The following is a 24905-nucleotide window of genomic DNA, read 5'->3' on the forward strand; positions in this document are numbered from 1 at the left end:
CAGGGTGCTTGAGGGAGTCTGTCTCTCTGCCTGCCTCCCCTCCTCTCACTAAAAAATTTAAAAAAAAAAAGTGTGTTAGAAAGTATATGATGATGTTTTATGGACCAGAAAGCCTAAAACTTTTTTTAAAAATATTTTCAGCCCTGGCCGGTTGGCTCAGTGGTAGATCGTCGGCCTGGCGTGTGGAAGTCCAGGGTTCGATTCCTGGCCAGGGCACACAGGAGAGGCGCCTATCTGCCTCTCCACCCCTCCCCCTCTCCTTCCTCTCTGTCTCTCTCTTCCCTTCCCGCAGCCAAGGCTCCATTGGAGCAAAAGATGGCCCGGGCGCTGGGGATGGCTCCTTGGCCTCTGCCCCAGGCGCTAGAGTGGCTCTGGTCGCGACAGAGCAACGCCCCGGATGGGCAGAGCATCGCCCCCTGGTGGGTGTGCCGGGTGGATCCCGGTCGGGCGCATGTGGGAGTCTGACTGCCTCCCGGTTTCCAGCTTCAGAAAAATACAAAAAAAAAATTTTTTTTTCAATAAGACTGTACTCTTCCCTTAATAAGAGAACTAAAATAGTAAGAGAAAGTAAAAATTTGACATGGAAGACAGCTTCAAATAAATTATAACGTTCATTAGTCCATGCAATAAACCTTTATTGAACACAAAGAAACATGATTTTGTTGATAGAAAATCTGTTTCTCTTGCCTTCACTAGATAAATGGGTTGAAGGAATAGGTAAAATATGATGTTTTTAAGGATTTCAAATTATTAACCTGCCTATTTGGAATATGTAGTGGGAGGACGGGTATTATTCCCTGGTGCCTCTTTTAAGTCCTCTGACAAAGGAGCTTGGGAACACCTGATATACCCAAGGGCAGTACACCACAAAGGCCACAAGGTGTCACTTTCCGACAGCTTCTTGCTTTATAGCTAACCGTATCCTCAAAGCAGGGATGGGTGGGGATGAGGAATGCTAACTGTATGTTTTATTGTAATTACCAGAAGTGTGTCCATTAGGAAATACAGTAATTGATGCATCTAAATCAACAGTAGTTTCCCTCTAATGCCCCTAAACCTAGAACTCAAATCTTTTTTTTACTCTTCATTTTCTTTTCCCCTGGAGCAACCCTGAGCATGTTGGTATTATTGCAGATTAGGGATGCCAACTTTCCATCATTACCTTTTGGTACCAGGGATTAGGACTTCAACATATGAATTTAGGGGGAAAAAAATTCAACCCTCAATAAGGTGGAAAAGAGAAGCCTGCATTACCCCTTCCAGCTCCTACCATGAGGATTACAGTATTTGTCTGTGTCCTTAATCTTCTAGGCCAGAGAACTGAGTGCTATATACCAGTATTTCTTTCTCTAAGCAAGTTCCTTAGTCTTTCTGTGACTCTTGCTTTCTGTGGGAGTGGAGCTTAGAAAAAATATTTATGATTCTCATTCTTGAAGTAAGGAGTTATATTCAACTTTGGAGCAATTTACAAACAGGAACAGATATGTACTTAAAGTACATTATTTCTAATATATATATATATATATATATTAGAAACTTGGAAAATACAGAAAAGCAAAAAGACAATAAAAATTATCCTTACACCTACCACCTAGAGACAACGCTAATATCACACATCATCTTTCCAACCTCATTTTCATACACATACCTCCTTTTTTAACCTAATATTTTCTGTATCATTCCATATCCTTCTGCAAACAGTACCTAATCAGTTACTTAACAAATTTCAGATTTTTGGACATTTATACTGCTTCCATTTTTTTTCGAGTAATAAGTAATGCTGTAACGAATTTATTTGTAAGCAAAAAGGAGAAAGGGGGCTAAGACAGGGCTAGAGAGGTGGCCAGAAATGGGCTCCACAGCCCTGATGGAAGAATGCACTTCAGACTGGAAAGAAACGGGGAAAGTTAAGGGCAAGAGTAGAATGAGGGGCCCTGGCCGGTTGGCTCAGCAGTAGAGCGTTGGCCTGGCGTGCGGGGGACCCAGGTTCGATTCCCTGCCAGGGCACATAGGAGAAGCGCCCATTTGCTTCCTCTCTGTCTCTCTCTTCCCCTCCCGCAGCTGGGGCTCCATTGGAGCGAAGATGGCCTGGGCGCTGGGGATGGCTCCTTGGCCTCAGCCCAGGGCGCTAGACTGGCTTTGGTCTCGGCAGAGCAACGCCCCGGAGGGGCAGAGCATCGCCCCCTGGTGGGCAGAGCGTCGCCCCCCTGGTGGGCAGAGCGTCGCCCCTGGTGGGCGTGCCGGGTGGATCCCGGTCGGGCACATGCGGGAGTCTGTCTGACTGTCTCTCCCCTTTTCCAGCTTCAGAAATAAATAAATAAATAAATAAATAAATAAATAAATAAAAATAAAAAGAGTAGAATGAGGCAGGAAGTTGAGCGAGTTACGGCTTAGGTATATTTACATATTTATTTATTAGTTTGTACACCCTTGACTCAATCCAACCCAGTCCAGCAGTGGCACTGGTCCCAGCAGAGCAGCAGCCGGATCTGGGTGCTATTATCACGTAGCCGTCGCCGGGAGGTGGCGAATGGAAGCTGGGACACAGAAGGGGAGGCCACCACGGTCAGCTGAGAGTCCCCGGGGCGCCTAACTACAGCGACGGAGAAAAGGTGTGCGGGATGAGTCCCCACCCCGCTAGCCCTGAGCGGCACCAGAAGTAGCGCCGCCCGGAGTCTCTCTCAGCCAATGGCCGCGCGATGCGCCGTCCAACGGAGACCCACGCGGCCCGTAGGGAGAAGAGGCGGCGGCCCATACGGCGTGAGAAGGAACTATTATTAGTCGAGTTACCCAGGCAGCATAATCAATGAAAGAAGTCTCTTCCTGTTTCTCTCCCTTAGGTCAACCTAGCCTAGTGACACCTCGCCTTCAACCATTAGCCTCCTCACGCCCTGCAGCTGCCCTTAGTAAAGATGGCTGACAGTCGCAGAGAAAAGCAGGAAGTGGGCGGGTCTGAGGAGCCGACAGGGGGCGTGTTGGTGGGCGTGGTCTGGCTGCCGCGGGGCCGGGAGGAGTGTGACCAGCCTCCCTGCTGGGTTTTCGGCCAGTGGGGCGCACTCACCGCAGGCGGCCGCGTCCTTCCTAAAGGTGGGTCACCATCGGCCACGCTCCCTCGCGGAGCTTTTCTTCCAAAGTTCCCTTTGGTCTCGGAGATTTGTCCCGAATCCGGCAGTGGTCCTCCAGCTCCACCGCGGTCAGAGTGGCCATGGAGGGCGCCCAGGAGAAACCCCCGGCGTCTAGCTCCTGCGCCCCCGGGTCCGGAGAGCCCGAGGTGCTGTCTCCCGAGGAGTCAGGGGGCTGCGCCGGGCCCCCGGAAACGGTCCCCAAGAAACTCTGTGGATACTTATGTAAGTTTGGTGGCAAGGGGCCCATGCGGGGTTGGAAATCTCGCTGGTTCTTCTACGACGAGAGGAAGTGTCACCTGTATTATTCGCGGACCGCGCAGGATGCCAATCCCTTGGACAGCATCGACCTCTCCTGTGCAGTCTTTGACTGCAAGGCGGACGGCGAGGAGGGGACTTTCGAAATCAAGACTCCCAGCCGGATTATTACCCTGAAGGTAAATGGAGTGGTTTTTCCCTTTTCTGCAGGGATGAGTTCCCAGGGCACGTCCGGGCGCGGGTGGGTGGGCACAGACACTTCACTGGAAAAATGATAACGGACCCCGATCGCCCAGTGAACCCTGGGTGCCCAGGTGTTTGGACTTTGGGAAGCTCATTCACACCCATTTCCTCATGGGATTCCCACAAAGTGTTGGATCCATAGTGTGGGTCGGACAAATATATGTATATATATCCCACAGTGGTGGGTTAAAGAACTGAGACTCATAGGCACAGGTAAAAGTACCGTAAAGTGGTTTCTAGGAGGAGTGGGCTGGGGGTGTAGAGAGTAAAGAAGGATAAATACATGGTGAGGGAAAATGATTTGACTCTGGGTGATGGGCACACAACGCAATCAACAGTTCAAATGCTCTAGAGATGTTTACCTGGAACCTACGTGCTTTTTTTTTTTTAATAAATAAATTTTTATTTTAATGGAGTGACATCAATAAATCAGGGTACATATATTCAAAGAAAACATTTCCAGGTTATCTTGTCATTTAGTTCTGTTGCATACCCATCACCCAAAGAGAGATCGTCCTCCGTCACCCTCTATCCAGTTTTCTTTGTACCCCTCCCCCTCCCCCTTTCCCTCCTCCCCTCCCCCCCCCAACCACCCCACTCCTGTCCATGTCTTTTAGTCTCGTTTTTATGTCCCACCAATGTATATAATCCTGCAGTTCTTGTTTGATAACATTATGCGGAGTGAAATAAGTGAATCAGGAACCTAGGTGCTCTTATTGATCAATGTCACCCATTAAACTTAATTTATAAAAAAAGAAAAACAAACAAACAAACAAAAACTGAGTCAGAGAGGTGAAGTGACTAGCCCCAGGTTGGGCATCCACACTTGGAATCTAGTCTTTCTGCCTCTCAGTACTGTATGGAAACTTTTACTTCTGGGTGTGCCTGATAAAGGCAGTTCCTGTAACTTGCTTAGTTGGGGCTGAAGGATATAGTCAAAATATGAGCTTTGCAATCCTCTCTCAAGGCCTGGATTCTGAATCACACAGTTCTTGATGTTTGGGGCCAAGATGAGTGAGTGCTGAGAAAATGTTGGCAGGTATCGGGAGATAAACATTTAGTTTCACCGATCAGCCTCGGTGGTTTGTGAAGGCATATCTAAACCTGTTTTCCCAGTCAGTAGGTTTTGTTTAATCTTCATGTTTAACTGAGAAAGTCTGAAACATTGAAAAGGCCACTTGGGATTGGATTCCAGTTCTACAGTAGCTACTTACTAGCTGTGTGACCCTGAGCAAGTTACTTAACCTCTCAGAATGTAGGTAGTTTGTGATTTAAAACAAGATGTGTAAGCATCCGGAACATCAGAGGCACCTACAAATTGTTGAATTACTCCCAGCACTTATAGTACAACGTGGTACCTGATGGGTGCTCAATAAATGTTTGTTGAATGAACACACATGGTCATGGAACCAAGGTCAGAATGTTCATGCCCAGAGGAGGCGTCCCAGACCTTACCTGGAAAGTCAGGTCTGAGCGCAGAGTTCCAGGATTCACACTCATCAGAGAAGAATGTGTCAGGAGATAGCTTTCTCCACCCCGTCCCATCTTCCCACCCTTCCACTCTTACCTCCAGCCAATTGGACATCTGTTGAGGCCCACAAATGCAGCCCACAGCTTTAGTTTCCCTTTCCTGGCTCAGCCTGCCCGGTGACCAGGGTTGGGGGATCAGTTAAAATAATGGTAACCAGGAATTCCACCCAGGGAAGGCAGGCATTTCGGAGGGCATGTGGCTTACAGGTCCTGTGTCTCCTCCCACAAGGTGAATGCTGTCTACAGTGTCTCCAACCTGTCTGTTACTTTTCCATTGGTGTGTGTGTGTGTGTGTGTGTGTGTCCATTTCCCCAGCTCTGTGCTAGGCACTGAGGTGTGGAGCAAAATCACACCCGCCCCCTAATGCTCAGTTTAAGATCTGTTGGCTGACAGGGAGATTGGATCGCACAATAGAATGTTATATAGAGACATTGGGAGTCTATACCGGGAAAGTGTGACAGGAGGGGTCAGTTCCACTGAGTGGGAGGGGCTATCCAGAAAGAGCATCATAGAAGAGGGGATGACACCAGAATCTTGAAAGAGGAAATTGTTTCCTACAAGCGGACAAAGAGGGAGAATGTTTTTTCAAGTAAAGAGAGCCCCGTGAACAAATTCAGGAAAGCATGCTACTGCCCAAAGTACCCCTGCAAATCCCAGGAGCCTGGGGTCCAGAGGGGCCCAAAATATGGAATGGAAGAACCTAGCCCAAGGGAGGGGGGGCATTTGTGAGTCATGACAGGGCGCTTGAACTCTGTCCTGTGGGCTGTGGGAAATTGGCAAAGAGCTCTAAGCAAGAAAGCACTATTATATTAGTAGGTGGCAAAAGCTCAGTCTGACTATTGGGTCAAGAACTAATTAGGAGAAGGTGAGGGTGGTGATCAGGGGGCCCACCAGGAGGTCATCGCGAGAGAACAGTGGCTGAGCCAGGTCAGTGACGGTGGAGAGGGGTGTGAGGCAGGAGGAATGCGAGAGGAGTCAGGGTCGGCTCCCGTAGTGGCAACCGCCTGGTTGGGCCGGCCATTTGCTGACAGGTGAACCCAGGATGAGCAGACCATAGGACATCCAGAGGTACGTCCCCCTCAGTAGACCCTTAATTTCCTAGAGAACAGAAGCCATGTCCACTGGCTCACTCCAGTATCTCTAGCGTCTGCCACAGTTCCTGACACATATCGTAGATGCTCAGTATACACTTGTCCAGTAAATTAATAAGATGGGTTTGGGTATCAACGGGCTGGAGCTTGTCAGCACAAGGTCATGGTGAAGCCTTGGGAGGGCCTGAGGTCTCTCGGAGAAAGTGCATAGAAAGAGAAGATAGGGGGGCATTCTTTTATCTTATTGGGTGCCTCCGGGAGAGACCCAGGCCTCTTTCGTGGAGCCCCCTGGCCTTGTGCACACCTCACCTCAGAGCTTCTTGACGGGGCACTTGCCCTGGCTGCCTGTAGCCTGATGCGTTTCTCATGTGGCCATGATTGTGAGCAGCTCTGTGAGGCTCACTGTCCACTCCCAGCCAGCGCCCCAGCTTCTGTGCCCAGCTGATCCCAGGCCAGCTGTATATAAGCCACACCTCCTGGCCATAAATGACAACAAAGCTCTGGTCAAGAAGTGGGAGCCAAGGTTCCGGGACCAGCTCTAATGCCACCTGCCTGAGCCACTTCAGAGCTTTAGTTTCTCCATCCATGGAAGTGACTGACCCCTCCTGCCCTGCCTCCGTCCTGGAGGATCTGGAGACAGAACGGATGTGAGAATAGGTATTCGGACCATCCACTGCTGGGGGACCAATGACCAGCATAGCCATTACCTGGTTGGGGCTGTCTGGAGGGTGCTACTTTGTTGTACTGTGCAAAATGGCTCTCCAGTCCCTAGTCATATGCATGATTTCAGTGCATCCCAGAATAAGAGGAAGTCTCCATTCCACAAAAAATCAGGTCAGACACTGAGATGTCACACAGGGAGATAAAGATAGTGATGGTACCAGGTCAGAGCTTTAAAGCTCTTGACCTCTCTCTTAGCGCCTCCAAATCCCTTTACCCAGGGAGCCCATTCTGAGCACCTGCTGTATGTCAGGTGCTACACTGGCCGCTTCATTACCTCATTTCACCCCCATAACAACCACCCTGGGAAATGAGTGCTGTCATCACCATAGTACAGATGGGGAAACTGAGGCCCAGAAAGGTTAAGGAACCTCTGAGCTGAGACCGGAGCCTGATTATCTTCTGTGGATGAGAAGCGTGTGGTATTTTTGAGGTGGGCACCCAGTCATAGTGAATTTTATTTTTTCTGGGAAGGAGAGAGTTGCCAAGCCTCCTCCTTTGACCTTCCCACACCCCACACCCAGTGCCACCCCATGGGCACAGGGCATTGCCAACTAACCCTTCTGCTTCCCAGGCCGCCACCAGGCACGTGATGCTGTACTGGCTGCAGCAGCTGCAGACGAAGCGCTCAGAGTTCCACAACAGCCCGCCTGCGCCTCCCGCCGCCCCTGACGCCACCCTGGCTGGGAACCAGGCTGCCCTGCGCCTTGAGCTAGGTACCACGGGCTCGCCTCCTGTGCACACCCAGGGCTCTTGGTGACTGAGCCTCTGCCTCCTATTGGCAGTGAGTGGGAGGAGCTGAGGGTTAGTTAGGGCAACGGTATAGCATCGAGGGCAAGGAAATGGTCTCTAGGCCAGGCTGCCTGGGTCCAATCCTAATCTCGTGTGGTCTTAGGCAAGTTGCTTAACCTTTCTGAGCTTCAGTTTCCTTCCCTGTAAAATGAGGTCAATAAAGAAATTATACCTATTTGTTAGGGTTATGGTGAGGATTAAATGAACCCATACACCTTAAGTGGTTGGAACGATGCCTGCATATTGTCAGAGCTCAAAAATGTCAGCTACTGTTACGATGCCTATTATGGGAATGTCTGAAGAAGGGAAACTTTCAGAGCTGCTGTGAGGAAGGTTAATGAAAATATGCAGTAATTGTTGCTGTTTTTTTACACAAATGCTTTTGTGCCGTGAGTTGGGTAGACCAGTGATTTTATCCCTGGTGTTCGCATAAGCCAGAATCTTTCACCTTATGTGGCCCGCAAATGAAGTTTCTTCATCCTAAATCCTAGAACTTCCCAGCTATCCCGACATGGAGGAGTCCTGGAGATCACATCCTCCCAGCCCTGTGCCGAAACCAGGAGTGTGACTGGTAGATCTTAGAATCAGGACAGACCACCCACAGCTGCCCTTGCAGGAGCATAGAGAATGAGGTCCCAGCACAGCTCTGCAGCGTGTCTAAGATGCCTCATCCTCAGTTAGCATGGAGCCAAACCGCTGAGGGCAGGACTGCGGCCCAGTACATGTTAGACCTCTACACCCAGATGTTTTACATGTCCCAAACTGAGCTCATCTGCCCTTAACCCTGCTCCCCTAGTTTTCCTTCCCTCAGTAAATCCCCCCATTTACCCAGTTGCTCCAGTAACCAGGAGCCACCCAGTGTCCTCCTGGATCTCAGTGAGCCAGTCCAGTATGTCACCGGTGCTGGCCACGTCTCCCTCTGGCCTATACGTTGGAGCCGGCCCCCTTCACTGCCGTTGCCTCAGCTCTTAGCTGGAAAATCATGGCAGCCTCCTCTTGGGTGTTCCCATGCCCCAGCCTGCCACCTCCCACCATCCTCCTTACTGCAGGTGGAGGGAGCTTTCTCTGACAGCGGAGCCCCGCCCTCCCCTGGCTGCCCCTCTGTCCCAGGCACAGCCCTCCTGGTCTCACCCGTCTGCTCCCCGTTCAGCAGCCCAGCGGCACCGCCACTCTCCTCTGCCTGGCAACCCCCCGCCTACTTGATGGCCAAGCTTTAGTGTCATCTCCTCTTGCCAACCTCTTGGAAACCTTTTGGGGCTTTGCCAGCTGGACTCGATGAGTCCTCAACACTTTCAGATCATTCTTGAGGGCTGTCACATTGTGGTGGTTGTCGTTTTGTTTTGTTTGATCACATTGTGTTCTAATTAGAGAGTCTTTGTCAGTCTCTGCCCACTAGCCCACAAAGGTCAGGCCGTGTGTTTGTCACCTGTGTCCCCAGTACCTGGTGCCCTACCTGGCACATTGGATATTTATTGAGTGAATATATGAGCAAATACATTGAGTTTTGTAATTAAACGAGGAAAAGAATGTAAAGCCTCTAGCATAATGCAAAGCACATAGTGCTTAACACAGGGCAGCTGTCCTAATAATATTATTACACGTGTGCTTATGTACTATTACTGTTAGAACTGTGTCTTCCTATTGCTAATAATCATCATACAGTAATTTCTTCTGAGAACCTCTGGATGTCTTATGCTTGTAGGGCTTTCTTTGGGGAAGGGTTTATTTATTTTTCCTTCTACACTTTTACTCCACCTCCCACTCCCTACCTCTCAGAGAGCCAGACATCCCTGCTGAAAACTTCAACCTGAGTTGACATAGTTCCCCATTAGCCTTGGACCAGAAGCGTCAAAAAAACCCTCCCTGACTTGAAATGAGAACCAGGTTATTGAAAGAGTAGCTTTGGGCCCTGGCGGGATAGATAGGTTGCTTAGAACAGTGGCAGTCAACCTGGTCCCTACCGCCCACTAGTGGGCATTCCAGCTTTCATGGTGTGCGGTAGCTGAGCAACCAAAGTATAAATAAAAAGATAGATTTAACTATAGTAAGTTGTTTTATAAAGATTTATTCTGCCAAACTTTAAAAAAAAAAAATTTGTTCTGCCAAACTTAGCAAAAATCCGACATAAAGTACTTGGTAAGTAATTATTATTATATGCTTTAACTTGCTGTAACTCTGCTTTATAAATTTTATAAAGTAAAGTTACTCCCTTACTTTATAAATCACCATTACTGTGGAACCGGTGGGCGGTTAGAAAATTTTACTACTAACAGAGATACAAAAGTGGGCGGTAGGTATAAAAGGGTTGACTACCTCTGGGTTAGAACATTGTCCCAGTACCAAGGTTGTGGGTTAGATCCTTGGTCAGGACACATACAAGAACAAATTGATGTTTCGGTCTCCCTCTCTCCCTCCCCTCTCTCTCTAAAATCAATAAATTAAAAAAAATTTTTTTTCAAAAGTAGCTTTGGGACCTACTGTGCTGAACCCTTTCCCAGTTCTTGAATTCTGTGGCTCTGGTTCAGCATCCTTGGTAGGCCTCCTCTGGGCCAGCTCCTGCTGCGGGCATGGAGGCAGAGCAGTGGTTGTCATGGTGACCAGGGCACCAGTCTCCCAAGGAAGACGCTAGGGAGGTACAGGAAGCAGGGATGTGAGTCAAGGAGGCCAAGGGACCGTTTCCACTGTGAAACCTTCCCAAGCTGACCCAGAAAGACATTTCTGGTGTCTTGAGCAAGCTGGCAGGCCCTGGATTGGCAATCTGGAGTCAGCTGCCCCACCTCTGCAGTCTCTGCCCTTCCTGGGAGGAAGCAGGGGCCTGCTGACTCACGTCTGACTCTGAGTCACAGACGCTTCATCTTGTACAGGAGTGTTTCGTAACTGCCTTCGAGTGTCCACAAGCTATGTTCTCTATAGCTTTTAAGTCTTCGCGCCTTTATTTTATATTTCACCTAAACATTGGTCTTACAGAGCCAAAACAAATTCAAAGATAAGCCATCAGACAGATAATAATGACATGTTGCCAGAGTAGAATACATTCTACAAAGCACTTTTATAAATTCATATCATAATAAAAATATGCACACCACTTACACTCTTGTAATACTTTACATGCATCATCTATCTAATCATCACAACAATCTTATGAGATAGTTACTGTTATTCCCAATTTAGAAGAGGAAGCTGCAGGTCAAAGAGGCCAAGGGACCTGCCCTACAGTAAGAAAATGTCAGTGCTGAAACTTGAACCCTAGTCTGCAGACTCACACCTGCAGCCTCAAGCTGAGGAGGCAACTGGCCGTGTGTCCAGGGCCCTCCAGGAAGCCAGTGACCTGCTAGCCTAAGCCCTATTTGTTAGGAGATTACTTCTTCCTACTGCTGATGGGGCAGCCTCTAACGGTTAGGCAAAAGGAGAATTAGAAATAATGTCGCTGAGCCTGACCTGTGGTGACGCAATGGATAAAGCGTCGACCCGGAATGCTGAGGTCGCCAGTTCAAAACCCTGGGCTTGCTTAGTCAAGGCACATATGGAAGTTGATGCTTTCTGCTCCTCCCCCTTTCTCTCTCTCTCTTTCTCTCTCTCTCTTTGTCTCCTCTCTAAAATGAATAAAATCTAAAAAAAAAGTTGATAAAAATATTTAAAAGCATAGTAATAATAATGTTGCTGAAAATTCTTTGTGCGGTCACCTCACGAGGGCATCTCTCCCGGCTGGAGAGGGGCCTGGAGGCCGTAGACCAGAGTCTCGGGTCAACTCTGTTTCCTGGTGCTAACCTTCCCTGTGGCATCGCCACCATGCGCCTCTGATCCTTTGGACGCTCTTTGCCCTGGGAGCTTGTTCCTCCCTGGGCACCCCTCCCTTCTTGGAACTGTCTGCTCATTAAAAAGGCTGCTGTAATAAAGAAAATGAGGGACTCTGTTGTATCCATGACTCTACTAGCAGCTGTGGGCACAACCTTGGTCACAAAATTCACCCTCTCTGAGCTGCTGTTCCCCAGTGGTGACATTTACCCCTAAGACTTACTTCTTTGTGGCCTCAGAGTAGATCTAGATCAACAGGTAGAAGTTAAAGAAAAACATATTGCCCTGGCCGGGTAGCTCAGTTGGTTAGAGTGTCATCCTGGTACACCAAGGTTGTGGGTTCAGTCCCCATCCAGGGCACATACAGGAATCAACCAATGAGTGCATAAGTGGGACAAGTTTATGTTTCTTTTTCTCCACCTCCCCCTTCCTCTCTTTCTAAACTCCATAAATAAAATTATTTTAAAAAAGAGAAAAACCGATATTGGCAGTTAGGGAAATATTTGCCAGGACATTAAAGTCTTAGACATGGTAATATTTTTGTTCTGAAGAAGGGAGAACAAAGATGTTAAGGTATTGATAAACAAGGAAACCTCGGTTATTTTGAATCAGCTCCCATTCTAGATCAAAGACTACTTTGAAAGATGAGCCTCTATGGCACCTGATGGTTTTCTAAACATTTTTATATACTTGAACTCTGAAGGAGACAGGTGCAGAGTGGCCCTCCAGTTTTAAAAATATGGAACCTGAAACTAGAAGAGAAAAAGTGATCGAGTGTGTCACAGCGCCCCCCCAGCATAAGCGTGGCTTGGCCTCAGGTGTCCCTGCTCCGCAGTTGTGGCCCCTTTGAGTCAGCCAGGTTTCCTCAGGCCCCTGCTGAAACCCCCAGGGGGCTCTGCCGTTCCAGTCAGATGAGGGTTCTTCTTAGCCACCCCCACCCCATCTGTCCTGTCAGCTCCTTCTCTGGGTCCTCTTAGCAACCCCAGCTCTGGCTCTGGAACCCCTTGGTAGCCTGTGCTTTCACTGCGGGATCCACCTTCATTCCTACAAGCCCCGATCACTTCAGCCCGGCAGCCCACAGGCTTGCTCAGACAGCTCCCGACGTTGGAGCGGAGTGATAGCGCCCACCTGTCTGTCTTACCAGGTGCAGTGACCCTGGTGGGTGATTTCCCTTTTTTTGTTCCCAGAGCAAGAGGTGGCGGAGCTGGAGGAGTTCCTGTGCCCCGTGCAAACGCCCCCTGGACACGTGGGTGTGGAAGCCGCCTTGCAGCCGGCCCCTGCCATGCCCTTGGCCCTTCAGAACATTTCCCTCAAGCACCTGGGAACGGAAATACAGTAAGTGCTAGGGGGCGGAGGGGCTGGCCCAGAGGCAAGCAGCCCCTTCTCCAGAGCTCACTGTCACTGGGTGAGTCCCAGGAGGGAGGTGGGCCTGGCAGGGACCTGGGCTTTCTTTTCAATTCATCACCTCATTACTTTAAAATATTGCATTCATTGTTCTGGTTTTAAAAGTAGTGCATGTTCTTTGTAGGAAATTAGAAACATCTCGAAAGGTATAACTTTAACATTATCCATAACCTATCACCCCGACAAGCATTCTTAACATTTGGTGTTTCTCTTTCCTCCTTTTCTATACACTGACCTGCGTAATTGAGATAATACTGAATGTAATGTGGTGATGGCTTCATAAAGGTCTACATGAGAGGAGGAGATAGAGAGACAGACATGTCCCCGCATGTGCCCCAACCGGGATCAACCCGGCAACCCCTATCTGGGCTGGTACTCGAATCAAGAGGGCTGTCCTTAGTGCCCAGGGCCAACGCTTGAACCAGTCTAGCCACTGGCTGCGAGAGAGAAAGAGAGAGAGAAGAGGGAAGAGAAGCAGATGATCGCTTCTCATGTGTGCCCTGGCCAGGGATTGAACCCGGGACATCTGCATGCCGGACCGACGCTCTATTCACTGAGCCTACTGGCCAGGGAAAATTATTCATTCTTAAGGTTTAATTTTTTGTATGTCTATCCTAGCTTATTTTATTTAATAACGTATTATGTGTATAGCTTCCCATCGACACACGTTGTTTTTTTTAATAAGTTTATTTATTTATTTTTAATTTATTTATTCATTTTTAGAGAGGAGAGAGAGAGGGAGAGAGAGAGACAGAGAGAGAAGGGGGGAGGAGCTAGAAGCATCAACTCCCATATGTGCCTTGACCAGGCGAGCCCAGGGTTTCAAACTGGCGACCTCAGCATTCCCAGATCGACTCTTTATCCACTGCACCACCACAGGTCAGGCTCAACACACGTTGTTTTAAAGAGTTTATAAGAAGATAGCAATGTGGCCTGGGCTTTGGAGTCAAACCGCCAGGATTTGTATCCTGACTCTACCAGTCATGGCTATGGTATCCTTGGCAAGTTGTTTGACTTCTCTTTGCTGCACTTAATTGTTAATAAATAGAAAATTTAGCAATACTTGCCTTGTAAGGTTAGCACAGGGGTTAAATGGTCAGTGCACGCAAGCTGCTTTAGAACTGCTTGGCAATAGGTAGGCACTTAATAAATGCTATTATCTGCTGCTACTATTGTTGCTCTGACTGAGGAATGGAAGCTTTGGGAGAATTTAGACTATACCCAGTACTGATTCTATTTGGGTGTGAACTTTCTGTGAGGACTTCAGACAAACTGGACCTCTCGGAAAGCAGAATAGATTGCTCACTGGGCTGGACAGAGTAGATTAGAGACCCCTAGCTCTGGGTGACTCCGGCATAGCATTTCCCTCTGTCAGTCTCAGTGTTTGAATTTGCTTGGGTCACTAGAGGGGTAGTGATACTGTTCCCAGGACAGAAACAGCTTTTAGGGAAAAGACCATGAGTGTTCCTTACACCTGGGGGTAGAACTACCCAACAGGCCCAGGATGGAGGAACCTGGAACTCAGAAAGATCTGATGTAAAGAGAGACTTGAGGAGTCCGGGCGTGGCTGGGCCCCCAGTGTGATCGGACAGGGGGGTGCCCTGCTGGAGATCGTCTCTCTGGAGGAGTTGGAGGAAAGGAGTTGGAGGGAACCGGGTGCATCGTGAGCCTGATGGGAGGTTTGAGGGGCCCTGAGAAGTCCAGCCATCTAGCCAGTACCCACCGTATCCAGGTGGTCTCACCAAGGTTGAGCCAGGTCTGTGCCTGATGAAGGCCGTAAATAGCAGAAGTGGAGCACAGAACATGCAGAGACAAAGAAAGGAAGGAAGTTTCAGGATATCAGTCAGTCACCTCCCTCCTGACACTTGCAAGAACCCACAGAAATTATAAGGCAGTGTTGGAATTGCCCTAGGGAGAGCCCAGTTAGGTCTGGGTTGCCTTGTCTCCTGCACACCCTTGCCCTGCCTGGTCTTAGAGCTTGCCGTTGGGTCTGCCATGAGCCCAGGTCCTAGCCTGGGGAAGGGAGTAAGAGCTTGCAGCATACTGTACTGGGTGCTTTATACTCTCATTGAGTTGTCTGGACAACCCTGCTAGGTGCTATCATAAAAGTTAAGTTCTCAGGCTGTGGAGACAGACAATCCCTGTCTGATGTTTAGCGCCACCACTTACCATCCTGTGGCTTTGGTTACTTATCCTTTCCGAACCTCAGTTCTCTCTGTACAATGAAGGTGATAATAGTACTTACTCCATTGGGCTGTTGTGAGGATTAAATGCATTTAATGCATGTATTTGAGGGTTAAATGAGTTGTGTTCCTAGCGCTCAGCTTAGACCCCTGTCCCTAGTCCATAAAAGGGTCTAATTGTTTGTTGTGAATATGTTCATCATCCCCACTGCAGGTGAGGGACCAGGCTCAGAGAGGATAAATGGCTTGCCCAAGGTTTTCTTTATGACCACTACCTTCATGCTGAGCAGGACTTTCAGACCTGGAGAGAAACATACAGAAAATGATCTATGATCTGCTCCAACTTAAGTCAATACATTTATGAAATGGAGGTGCCTCTTCCAAGCATAATAGTTTGGTTGGGTAGAGGCCACATAGTCTGTGTCTGTAGTTAGTGAGCTCCATATCCCCAGAGGCGATGTGGGCCGGAGCTTAGAAGGCCCTTTCCTGCCCTGAGTTTGGGGTTTCTGTGTCTCCCACACCCCAGGAATGACTGCTTGTGAGCTCCGGAACAGGTTGGGGAGGTTGCAGTTCCTCATCAAAGGAAAGTGTGGGCAGCAGTGACTGTCGCCTCACCTAGCCAGTTACTCTGGCTATAGGGATTTGTCCCTGGGTCTTCTCCAAGTAATGTGGCTTGTGGCTTGTGAGATACATTGTAATGGGGCTCAGCTCAGTAGATAGTGCTTCTGATAGTTGTCATCATTCTTTTAGTACGACTATCACCCTTTATTTTTAGATGGGGAAAATAATAACTGGGAAGGGGAAATGACTAGCCCAAGGAGTCAAGCACTCCTTAAAGTAGGACCTTAATAACAGAGTAAAAGGAGTCAGAGGCTGAATTTCAGTCAGGTATTAGGAGTGCTGAATTCTAATTTCTTCTCTGTTCTCCCCCCCCCCCCATTGATTTGAGAGAGAGGAAGTGGGTGGAGGGAAAAGAGAGAGAAGGAAACATCAACGCATTGTTCCACTTAGTTCCATTTAGTTCTACAATTCATTGGTTGCTTCTCGTATGTGCCCTGACTGTGGATTGAACCTGCAACCTCGGCACTGAAACAATGCTCGATCCACTGAGCCACCCATCCAGGGCCTTCTCTGTTGATTAAACTGATTAGTTTTTCCTCCATCAGTCAGTAGTACAGTCTGTTTCTTTGCTTATTTTGGACCCAACTATACCAAAACACTGGATTTTTTTTAAAGATAAGTTTCAGATTAAATAATGGTTTTTTGAAAAAATTGACAAACCTTTAGCTAGACAAAAGAAAGGAATAAGACTCAATTACTAAAGTCAAGAACAAATGAGGGGACAATGCTACCAACCTCCCAGAAATAATATTTGAGCCAGCTGGTTACAATCTCCCAGAAATAATAAAGATTAAAATGGAAGACTCTGAACAAATATTTGCCAACAATTTGGATAACTTAGATCAGTGGTTCTCAACCACTGATCTGCAGTCCCGTGCTGGTTTGTAGAAGAATTAGCCATCTTGATGTTGTATGAAGATTATAGGGTCTATGACCATTGGGTCTGCCAGAATTTTCATGCTGGTCTGCAAGAGTTAACCACCCTGATGTTATTACCTCTTTTGCAACTGGCCAGAAATTTGACTAAACCATTGACTTAGATGAAATAGACAAATTTCTAGAAAGACACTAGTTACTAAAACTGGCTCAAGAAGAAATAGAAAGTCTGAGTAGACCTATAACATGAAAAGATACTGTTTAGTAATCAAAAATTAGTAATCCAAATACCCACAAAAATTAATAAAAACAAAAATAACACCTGAACCAGATAACTTCACAGATGAATTCTACCAAACATTTAAAGAATAATACTAATTCTTCACTAATTCTTCCCCCCAAAAAGGGAACACTCCCAATTCATTCTATAAGGCTAGTATTACCCTGATACCAAAACCAAACAAAGATATAACACAATTTTTTTTAATATGCATAGCTCTCACCTAGAATTTACTTGTGTTAATTTTGCCAGCAGGCATGTTTTTCTAACTTGCCTCTTCACAGAGGATATGGATTTTCAGGAGTCCCAGCTTTGTATAAAATTTCAATTTCAACTCCATACTTTGTATGGGCCCAAATCTTACTTTCTTTCCTCTGTTGCAAACAAGGCTTTAGGTTTTTGGTATCAACAATTGATCTCTGATCACAAGGAAAAAGGTGTAACTGTGGATGAGGGATGCTAACTAGACTTACCGTGGTGATCATTTCACAGTATATACATATATTGAGTAAATATGTTGTATATCTGAAATAAATAAATGTTATTTGTCAATTATATCTCGGTATAAAAAAACAAAACAGTTGATCCCTGGACAGATGTCTAGCCTAGTCAGTTCTCACAGTAATGCTGCAAACACACACTTCAAAATTCAGTGTTATATAATATGCGTTTATTTTGCACCCACGTGGGTTCAGGTGATACAGGCTAGGTTCACCTGGTCATGACTCTTAGCTGTTGGTAAGATCTAGTTCTACATGTGTATCTCATTTTCCGTGCACCAGCAGCTACCTCAGACATGTTCCTCAAGAGAGTAAGTCCTGTATGGAAGCACTGTTTAAGCCTACATCACATCTGCTAAACTCCCTTTGGCCAAAGCAAGTCACGTGGCCACTCTCAGAGTCAGGAGGGGGTCGGGGAGATGCTGGGCTCCCACAGAGGTAGAGGGGAAGGACTGAATACTGGCATACCTTGTTTTGTTACATTTCATAGAGACTGGTTGTTGTTGTTTTTTTATAAATTAAAGTTTTGTGGTAACCTGCACGGAGCAAGTCTGTTAGTGCCAATTTTTGAGCAGGCTTGGCAATTTTAACAATAAGGTATTTTTAAATTAAGGTCTCTCCAAGGTATGCCTACATTTGTTGAACAGTAACCTACATGTTTATGTTCCTCTAGACTTTCCACTTAAGTTTCGCCTACTTGTTCATGTTTAATACCTAGAAATTTCTCTTACTTTCCTGAGAATTCAGCAAAAATAGTTTTGAAATGTGTTTTGTATTTATCTACCATCTGGGTGTTTTGAAATAAAGGTTTTTCAGACAGAGTAATTTGTCCTATATTGCTAGAAGTCGACACTGTACATCACAGTGACATAGAGCCAGGATTCCGGCACAGATCTACAGACTCCAGGGTCCTCTTCTCTGACCACACTACTGCTGCCCTTAAATAAGGGGCTTCCTAGCGCAGTGTGTTCTGTTGACCATGGCCACAGTGAGAAATAGCTCAGTACACACACATATATATTTCACAGAAAACTGAGCCTCTCCAAATGGGATACGTTCTCATGTTTTCCATTTTGTGTTTTAAATGCTGGCTGTGACACTAAACTGATTTTACAATCTACCAATGGTTTATCACTTGTAGTTTGAAAAACACTGACCTACTAAACTCCTTTAATCATTTTTTCTTTCTTGCTATTAATTTTGGAATATGCAAACTTTTATATCTTTGTGAAGGGAAAATTAACTCAATTGAACTGCCTTTTCATCTGACTCATTATAAATTTCTCTGTGTTCCCTAGTCCTAGGCCCCCCTTAGGGTGCTACCTTGTTCCTTCCAATAAACTAAACATGTATTGACCTTGCACTCTGGGCACGTGCAACCCCAGTGCCAGGTGCCAGCAACATGCAGGTAGGTTAGTGCCCAGTCGTGAAGGAAAGACATCGTCATTATTCAGCCTAGCCAAGTACTTGGTCACAGTTGCCCATTCATGAAGTACAGTGAGCTGCTTGGAGGCTGAGATGACCAGTGAAGGCTTCAGAGAGAACAGATAGGAGCAGGGAAAGAAGGCAAGAGCAGAGGATGCTGGGAGATGTGTGGAACTTTTCTCAGCAGAAGTAGGGAGTCACTGGTGGTATATTTGAGCCAGCTGGTCACAAGACTAGGTGAAAGGTTTAGGAAAGTTAGTTTGACAAGTCTGTTCAAAATTCAGTCAATGCATAGGTAGTAAGAACCCTCTATATTTCAGACACTGTTCTGGTCATTCAGAGTACTTCAGTGAACAGAACAGACAAACATCCCTGCCATCATGGAGCTTATACTCCAGCAGTGGGGTTGGAGCAGGGGAGTCAGCGTGTACTGTGTATAAGCAGTGTTGTGGAAGGTGATAAGTACAATGGAATAGTGGAGAGGGGAGGTGGGGGCATCAGAGTGGCTCAGATGGGGTGCATCACACAGGCTACCTGTTGTCTAGCAGACTGATCAAGCCATGACTGAGGGTAGAGGTGGGGTCTGAGCTCTAGCAGTGACAGGTGGGAAGAGAGGGGCAGAATAGCAGGACTGTCAACCTCATGTTCCTCTGTTTTCCTACAGAAATACGATGTGCAACATCCGAGGCAACAGGCAGGCCCAAGGACCAGGCCATGGACCTCCAGAGGAAGGTTCTGCACTGGGCAGGGAGCCTCAGAGGGAGGAGCAGCCCTCACCCTCCGACCCCAGTGCCCCAGGTGAGCCTGTGCCAGGTCTGAGCTGCCGTCAGAGACCGAGTGAGTGCCCTGCTCCTGCCCAGAGCCAGCCTCTGTGCCTTTGTGTGTCAGCGATGGAACTCCCCGGGCCACTCCCCCGGGTGTATGAGTCTAGGAGCCATGACTTATTATTGTTGTTGTTTCTGTGGTAAAGTATACATAACATACGATGTAACCAGTTTCGGTGTACGGTTGAGTGGTTTTAGTACATTCACAGTCTTCTGCAAACAGCACTTCCATCATCACCAGAACTCTCTTCATCTTCCCAAACTGAAACTCTTAGCCATGATTCTTGAAGTTATAAGGGAAAATCTCACTTACCTTCTTAATTTTTTTAAAAAATGTATAAGGAAAGGCTTATTAAAATTGGTAAGATCTGCCTGAAAAAGCGAATCAGGTGACCTTCAGGTACCCACCCAGCTGTGACAGAGTGCTTTATTATGTCTGTCACACAATGCGAGGGACCTCACCATTGGAGGAGGGCAGCTTCTTTGAAAGTAACATTGGTGCCCTTAGAACATAACTTAGAGTTAGGAGAAGAGTGGCCGAAGCAGCGTTAAAGGGTCTTATGGCGAGAAGACCCCTGGGCCATTGAAAAAGTGACTGTAGAAAAAGCGCCCTTTGGAGCAGTGCCTGGTGAGACCTCGCAGACCACAAGAACAGCCCAAGAGCAGTCCTATGCTGAATCAATAATAATAATGAAACTAGCACTTGTATATGGCAGTTACTTTGTGCCAGAGCTACTCTAAGCACTGTTGGGGGGCAGGAGGTGGTGGTGAGAGCTGTATTAGGATAAAATTCACATTCCGTACAGTTCACCCATTTGAAGTATTCAGTTTGTGACTTTCAGTATACTCAGAGTTACGCAGCTGTCACCATAATCAATTTTAGAAAACTTGTAATACCTGCCAAAAGAAACCCTACATCCCTGAGCCATCAGTTGCAACCTCTACCTCCCTCCAACTCTAGGCAACCCCTGATCTGCTTTTTGTCTCTGTCGAGTTGCCTGTTCTGGATACTTTGTTCACATGGAATCATACATGTCCTTTCTGATTGGCTTTTTTCACTCAGAACCTTTTTAGGTTTCAACCATGTGAACTAAGCGCTTTCTCTGCATAAACTGTTTAATCTCTACAACAGCCTGAGCATTAGATACTGTTGTTGTTGTTATTTAATAAATGAAGGAACCGAGGGCAGGAAAATGGAGTGATTGGCTCACGACCTCACTGTGAGTGACAGAACCAGGGTTCAGGCCCAGCGCTCTGGCCCCATCCTGTGGCCTGAAGCCTCTTTTCCTAAACCAGTGATTTTTAACACTACATCTTCATTGCCATGCAACCTTCATGGCATAAACAAATTCTAATATACGGAGCAGGTAACAGCTGAGTTGAGTCATGGCTGGGAGTCTGGGCACCCCTTGGTCCCCCACCTTTGTCCCTCTCAGTCAGCCGTGAGGCACTCCCACGAAATCCTAGGGGACTGATTGAGAAACGCTGCCTTAGGCCTTGTTTTCTCCAACTGCAAAATGAGCACAGTGATCCCTGCGCGGCCTGCGGTCAGGGCTGGTGGGCGATAGAGACAGCGGAGATCAGCGGGGCTCCGGATCTGAGCCTGGAGTCCGACTGCCTAGAGTCCTGGGCCGGGAAGAGAGAGGCACCGCGTCCTCGGAGCTCTGCGGGCTGCTCTGCTCTTAGTTCGATCGGATTTCTTTTAAATCTGGAACAAGACCATTCTGTTCTAGTACCCAGCAAGTTTGAGGAGTTACTAGCTCCTGTCATCTGTTCAAGACTGGCTGGCTCTCACCCTGGTCCCCAGGAGAAAGGTGCTAAGTCATTTGGCTTGTCCTCCAAGCCCTTCCTGCCCCCTTCCCTGGGATCCCATTCCACATCTCCTTATTTTTAACACCTTAGTCTGGGGATAGCTTATTAAAATACATATCTGGGGAAAGAAAGTGAGTGATTAGGGTTAGAAAATTTAGGTATGAGCCTTCAGAGTAGATGTGGGTGGGCAGCAGATGTGGCTCTGAGCATCCCAGCAGCCACTGCAAAAAGGGAGCTGCAGTGGTAAGATTAGTTCCAGTGTCCATCACACCAAACACGTATTTCCTTGGAAGAAGCAAAGCGTTTTCTGTACTGGGGCCTCATAACAGGCGTGATGTGTATGTGCCATGTAACTAAGATTCTAAAGGTCCCTTAACCATATAATCAGTCATTAAATGTTCCTGGTTGCAGACCAGGGCCATTAAACGTCCCTAAAGCAAAGGCTGAAGACAAGGCAGGACAGGGTGGCCTGAATGAGTGACTCTCTGATCTTGAATTTGACTTAAGAATAAAAGCACTGGTCAGCAAAGGTTTTTTGTAAAGAGCCAGATAGGAAATATAGGAGGCCTAGTGAGCCATATGGTCCCCATTGCAAGTACTTGGTTCTGCCTTGTGAAGTAAACCCAGCACAGATGATGCACAAACAAACAGGTGTGGTTATGTCTCAATAAAACTTTATTTACAAAAGTAGCCTGTGGGCCATTAGTTGCTGACCTGGCTCTAGAGGAAACAAAAGGACTGTGCAGCCTTGAAGCAATTAATTGTGGAAAATACGTCCCCTAACTTAGCTTGTAGTAGGAATCAAATAAGAGGTTGAGCTACTCTCTCAGGCAAGAATGCAGAGTACGGCCCTAGTGGGCTAGCTCAGTTGTTTAGAGCATCGTCCCAAAGCACTGAGGTTGCTGGTTCGATCCCCAGTTGATCATATACAGGAATAGATGTTCCTGTTTCTCTCCTGCCCTCTCTCTCTCTCCAGAATCAATGAAATAAACATTTGGAAAAAAAGACTGCAGAGTAGAGATACTCCGTGTTCCTGTCAAGAGACAGGTCTGTGCACTCTGATAGTTGCTCAGAGAGTAGAGGTGGGATTCTGACAGAGCCTGTGACTGAGGGGGCAACCACCTGGCAGACAGCAGCAGGGTAGTCTGAGGTACCCCTGCAGGTTGGGACCCAAGGGTAGGGGACAGGCAGATTAGAGGAAGGGCTGACCGACCTGGCCAGCACGGTGTAATAGTGCTCATTTAGACCAGCCCTTAGAAGCAGCATCAGCATCAGCTAGGGATGTTTGAGAAATGCAACTTCTCAAGCCCACCCCGGGCCTATTGAATGAAGTGCTCTGGGAGTAGGTCCCACAGTCTGCACTTGACCAAGCCCTCCAGGTGCTCTGCAGCGAGCTCAGGTTTGAGAATTGCCAAGACCCCTGGTCATAACCTCTGCGTTTCTCCTGTTGATCAGGGAAAGATCCAGCAGATTCTCTGAAGCCTATGCCCAAGTCCTCGCTGACTGCCAATTTCATTCAGAAAGCCAAGCTCCAGAACAGCACCTTCCCGCTCTTTGCTGAAGGACTCACACGGAACCGGACTGCCCAGGAGAAAGCCTTGGCCTTGGAGCAGCAGGTCCTGGTACTGACCAAGGAGCTCAAGTCGCAGAAGGTGGGTTCTGGCCCCAGAGAGACCCCGGGCTCCAGGATACCCCTCCGGGTAGATGCCAGTCTGTGGTCCCTAACAACCAAACTGGGTGGTTGAAAATGCTCCACTGTTGATTACTTGGGAACATGCTGCCACTCAAACTAGATGACAGAAAGCTACCAAGGGCAGGGTCTCTGGAGACGACTTTAATAATTGCCTCTCAGGCCCCTCCTGAAGGACTATGCGTGGTCTGGCCCCACACCTGAGGAGGGACAGTATTTGGACAAAGGTGATTTGGATGGAGGGTCCTGGAAGGGCCACCAAAGGAACCAGGGGATCTTGTGGGCTGCTAAGTGGGCGTAACTCTGAAGGACATCATGGGTCAGAGAAAGCAGGCACTTCTTCCAGCCCTGGGGCTGAGTCAGACCCAACAGGGGGCAGTAAGAGGGGGAAAGATTTAGGCTTAATAGAGAAGTTAATTAGAGCCGTTAATAAAGAGCTACATGGTCATTGTAGAAAACAGCTCATACACTTGCACAGGCATGAAAGTCATTAAAAACCCTACCACCCAGAGGGTAAATTGTGTTCACATCCAGGGGCAACCTCATGAAGCAGTGAGGGTGACATGGCAGGGAGGCGAGGCGGCTGCAGCACGGGGCAGGGGCTCTCTTTAGCTGTAGTAGCAGCTGCCTGATCCCTGGACCACGACAACTTAAGTCCGAGACCCGAGCCCGGACAGGAAGAGAAATCTGGGATGCAGACACTGCTTCTCCTTTCGCTGTATCTTCCCCTTCCTTCTAGGAAATGGGGCAGCCTCCCTTGACTTGGCCTTTCCTTCTAAGGCATTATGGATTGTCACATGACATAGGCCCCGCGGACCGAGGTTTCATTTCGGTTTGCCCCTGGCAGCCCTGCAGTCCTGGAGGATGCGCCATTCTTCACGGAATGCAGCCAGGGTCTCGGACATCAGTGAGGGCCGCCCAGGCTGTTGGCGACTCCCGGCAGTTAGAGCGAAAATGTCAGGAGGAAGTTGTTAAAGCATTAAAGAATCTGGACTTTTTACTAGTTCACTTTCCAGCAAACCTCAATCCTGTCAGGTAGTGGGAGGAGACCGAATCTTGTGGTTTCGCTTTTGACCCACAATATGAGTGGGTTCTCTGACTCATCTCACAAATGCATTTCAGTCTAGTGGGTAATTCAGAGCATAGGCCTTTACTAAGATGGTGCGGACCCCAGTTCTAGCCCTGAGCAGGTTCCTTAGCCTCTCAGCCTGCTCTGTAAATGGAGTTAGAAACATGTTTCCTGGAGAGGTCTGTGTCCAGATTCATGTCCTAGGCCTGGTCCCCGGCAGCCGCCCAGCAGATTAGGCTTTGGTTATTTTAGCAGTCACTGGCATTCCCCGCCCTTTTTGTTGATTCCTTCCTGCCTTAGAAGGAATGACACCCCCACCCCGAGGGGTTCTGAGAAGAACCCTTCTGAGGAGTCCACACATGAGCCCGTGAGGCTTCCAGGAATGTGGGGCATAGCAGTGAGGACGGCGGTCAGATCTTCATTCCACGTCAGGAAGGGGGAGGCCCGGCCCTACCAACTCTGGGGTTTCACCTGCCCCCGGCTACCAAAACCAAAGGGTGAAGGAGAAAAGGAGGCCAACGCTTCGCCCAGAGAGGGCAGAGGAGGCTGCGCACCCTTGGGATGCCAAGCCCTGGGCACTCCAGTGCTGGTTGGAGAGCAGCTCTCCAAGTCCAGTTCCTCAGCTGGGGAAATAGCGCTGGCCTTCCTGGGCCCACATCTGCGGGATGCC

At 47.9% G+C, this 24905-nt stretch overlaps 1 protein-coding gene across 2 annotated transcripts in view; it reads left to right on the forward strand.

Moving 5' to 3' along the window:
- The first annotated feature begins 3067 nt into the window (after positions 1-3067).
- TBC1D2 (TBC1 domain family member 2) overlaps positions 3068-24905 on the forward strand; it is a 50075-nt gene continuing 28237 nt past the window's right edge. For both annotated transcript variants that reach the window (XM_066367580.1, XM_066367579.1), the window contains exons 1-5: positions 3068-3559; positions 7539-7680; positions 12739-12886; positions 19505-19638; positions 22932-23128. In XM_066367580.1, the coding sequence (XP_066223677.1) occupies positions 3206-3559; positions 7539-7680; positions 12739-12886; positions 19505-19638; positions 22932-23128 (975 nt within the window). In that variant the 5' untranslated portion in view covers positions 3068-3205. The remainder of the gene's footprint in view (positions 3560-7538; positions 7681-12738; positions 12887-19504; positions 19639-22931; positions 23129-24905) is intronic.

The sequence above is a fragment of the Saccopteryx leptura genome, chromosome 2, assembly GCF_036850995.1.
Source record: "Saccopteryx leptura isolate mSacLep1 chromosome 2, mSacLep1_pri_phased_curated, whole genome shotgun sequence".
NCBI lineage: Eukaryota > Metazoa > Chordata > Mammalia > Chiroptera > Emballonuridae > Saccopteryx > Saccopteryx leptura.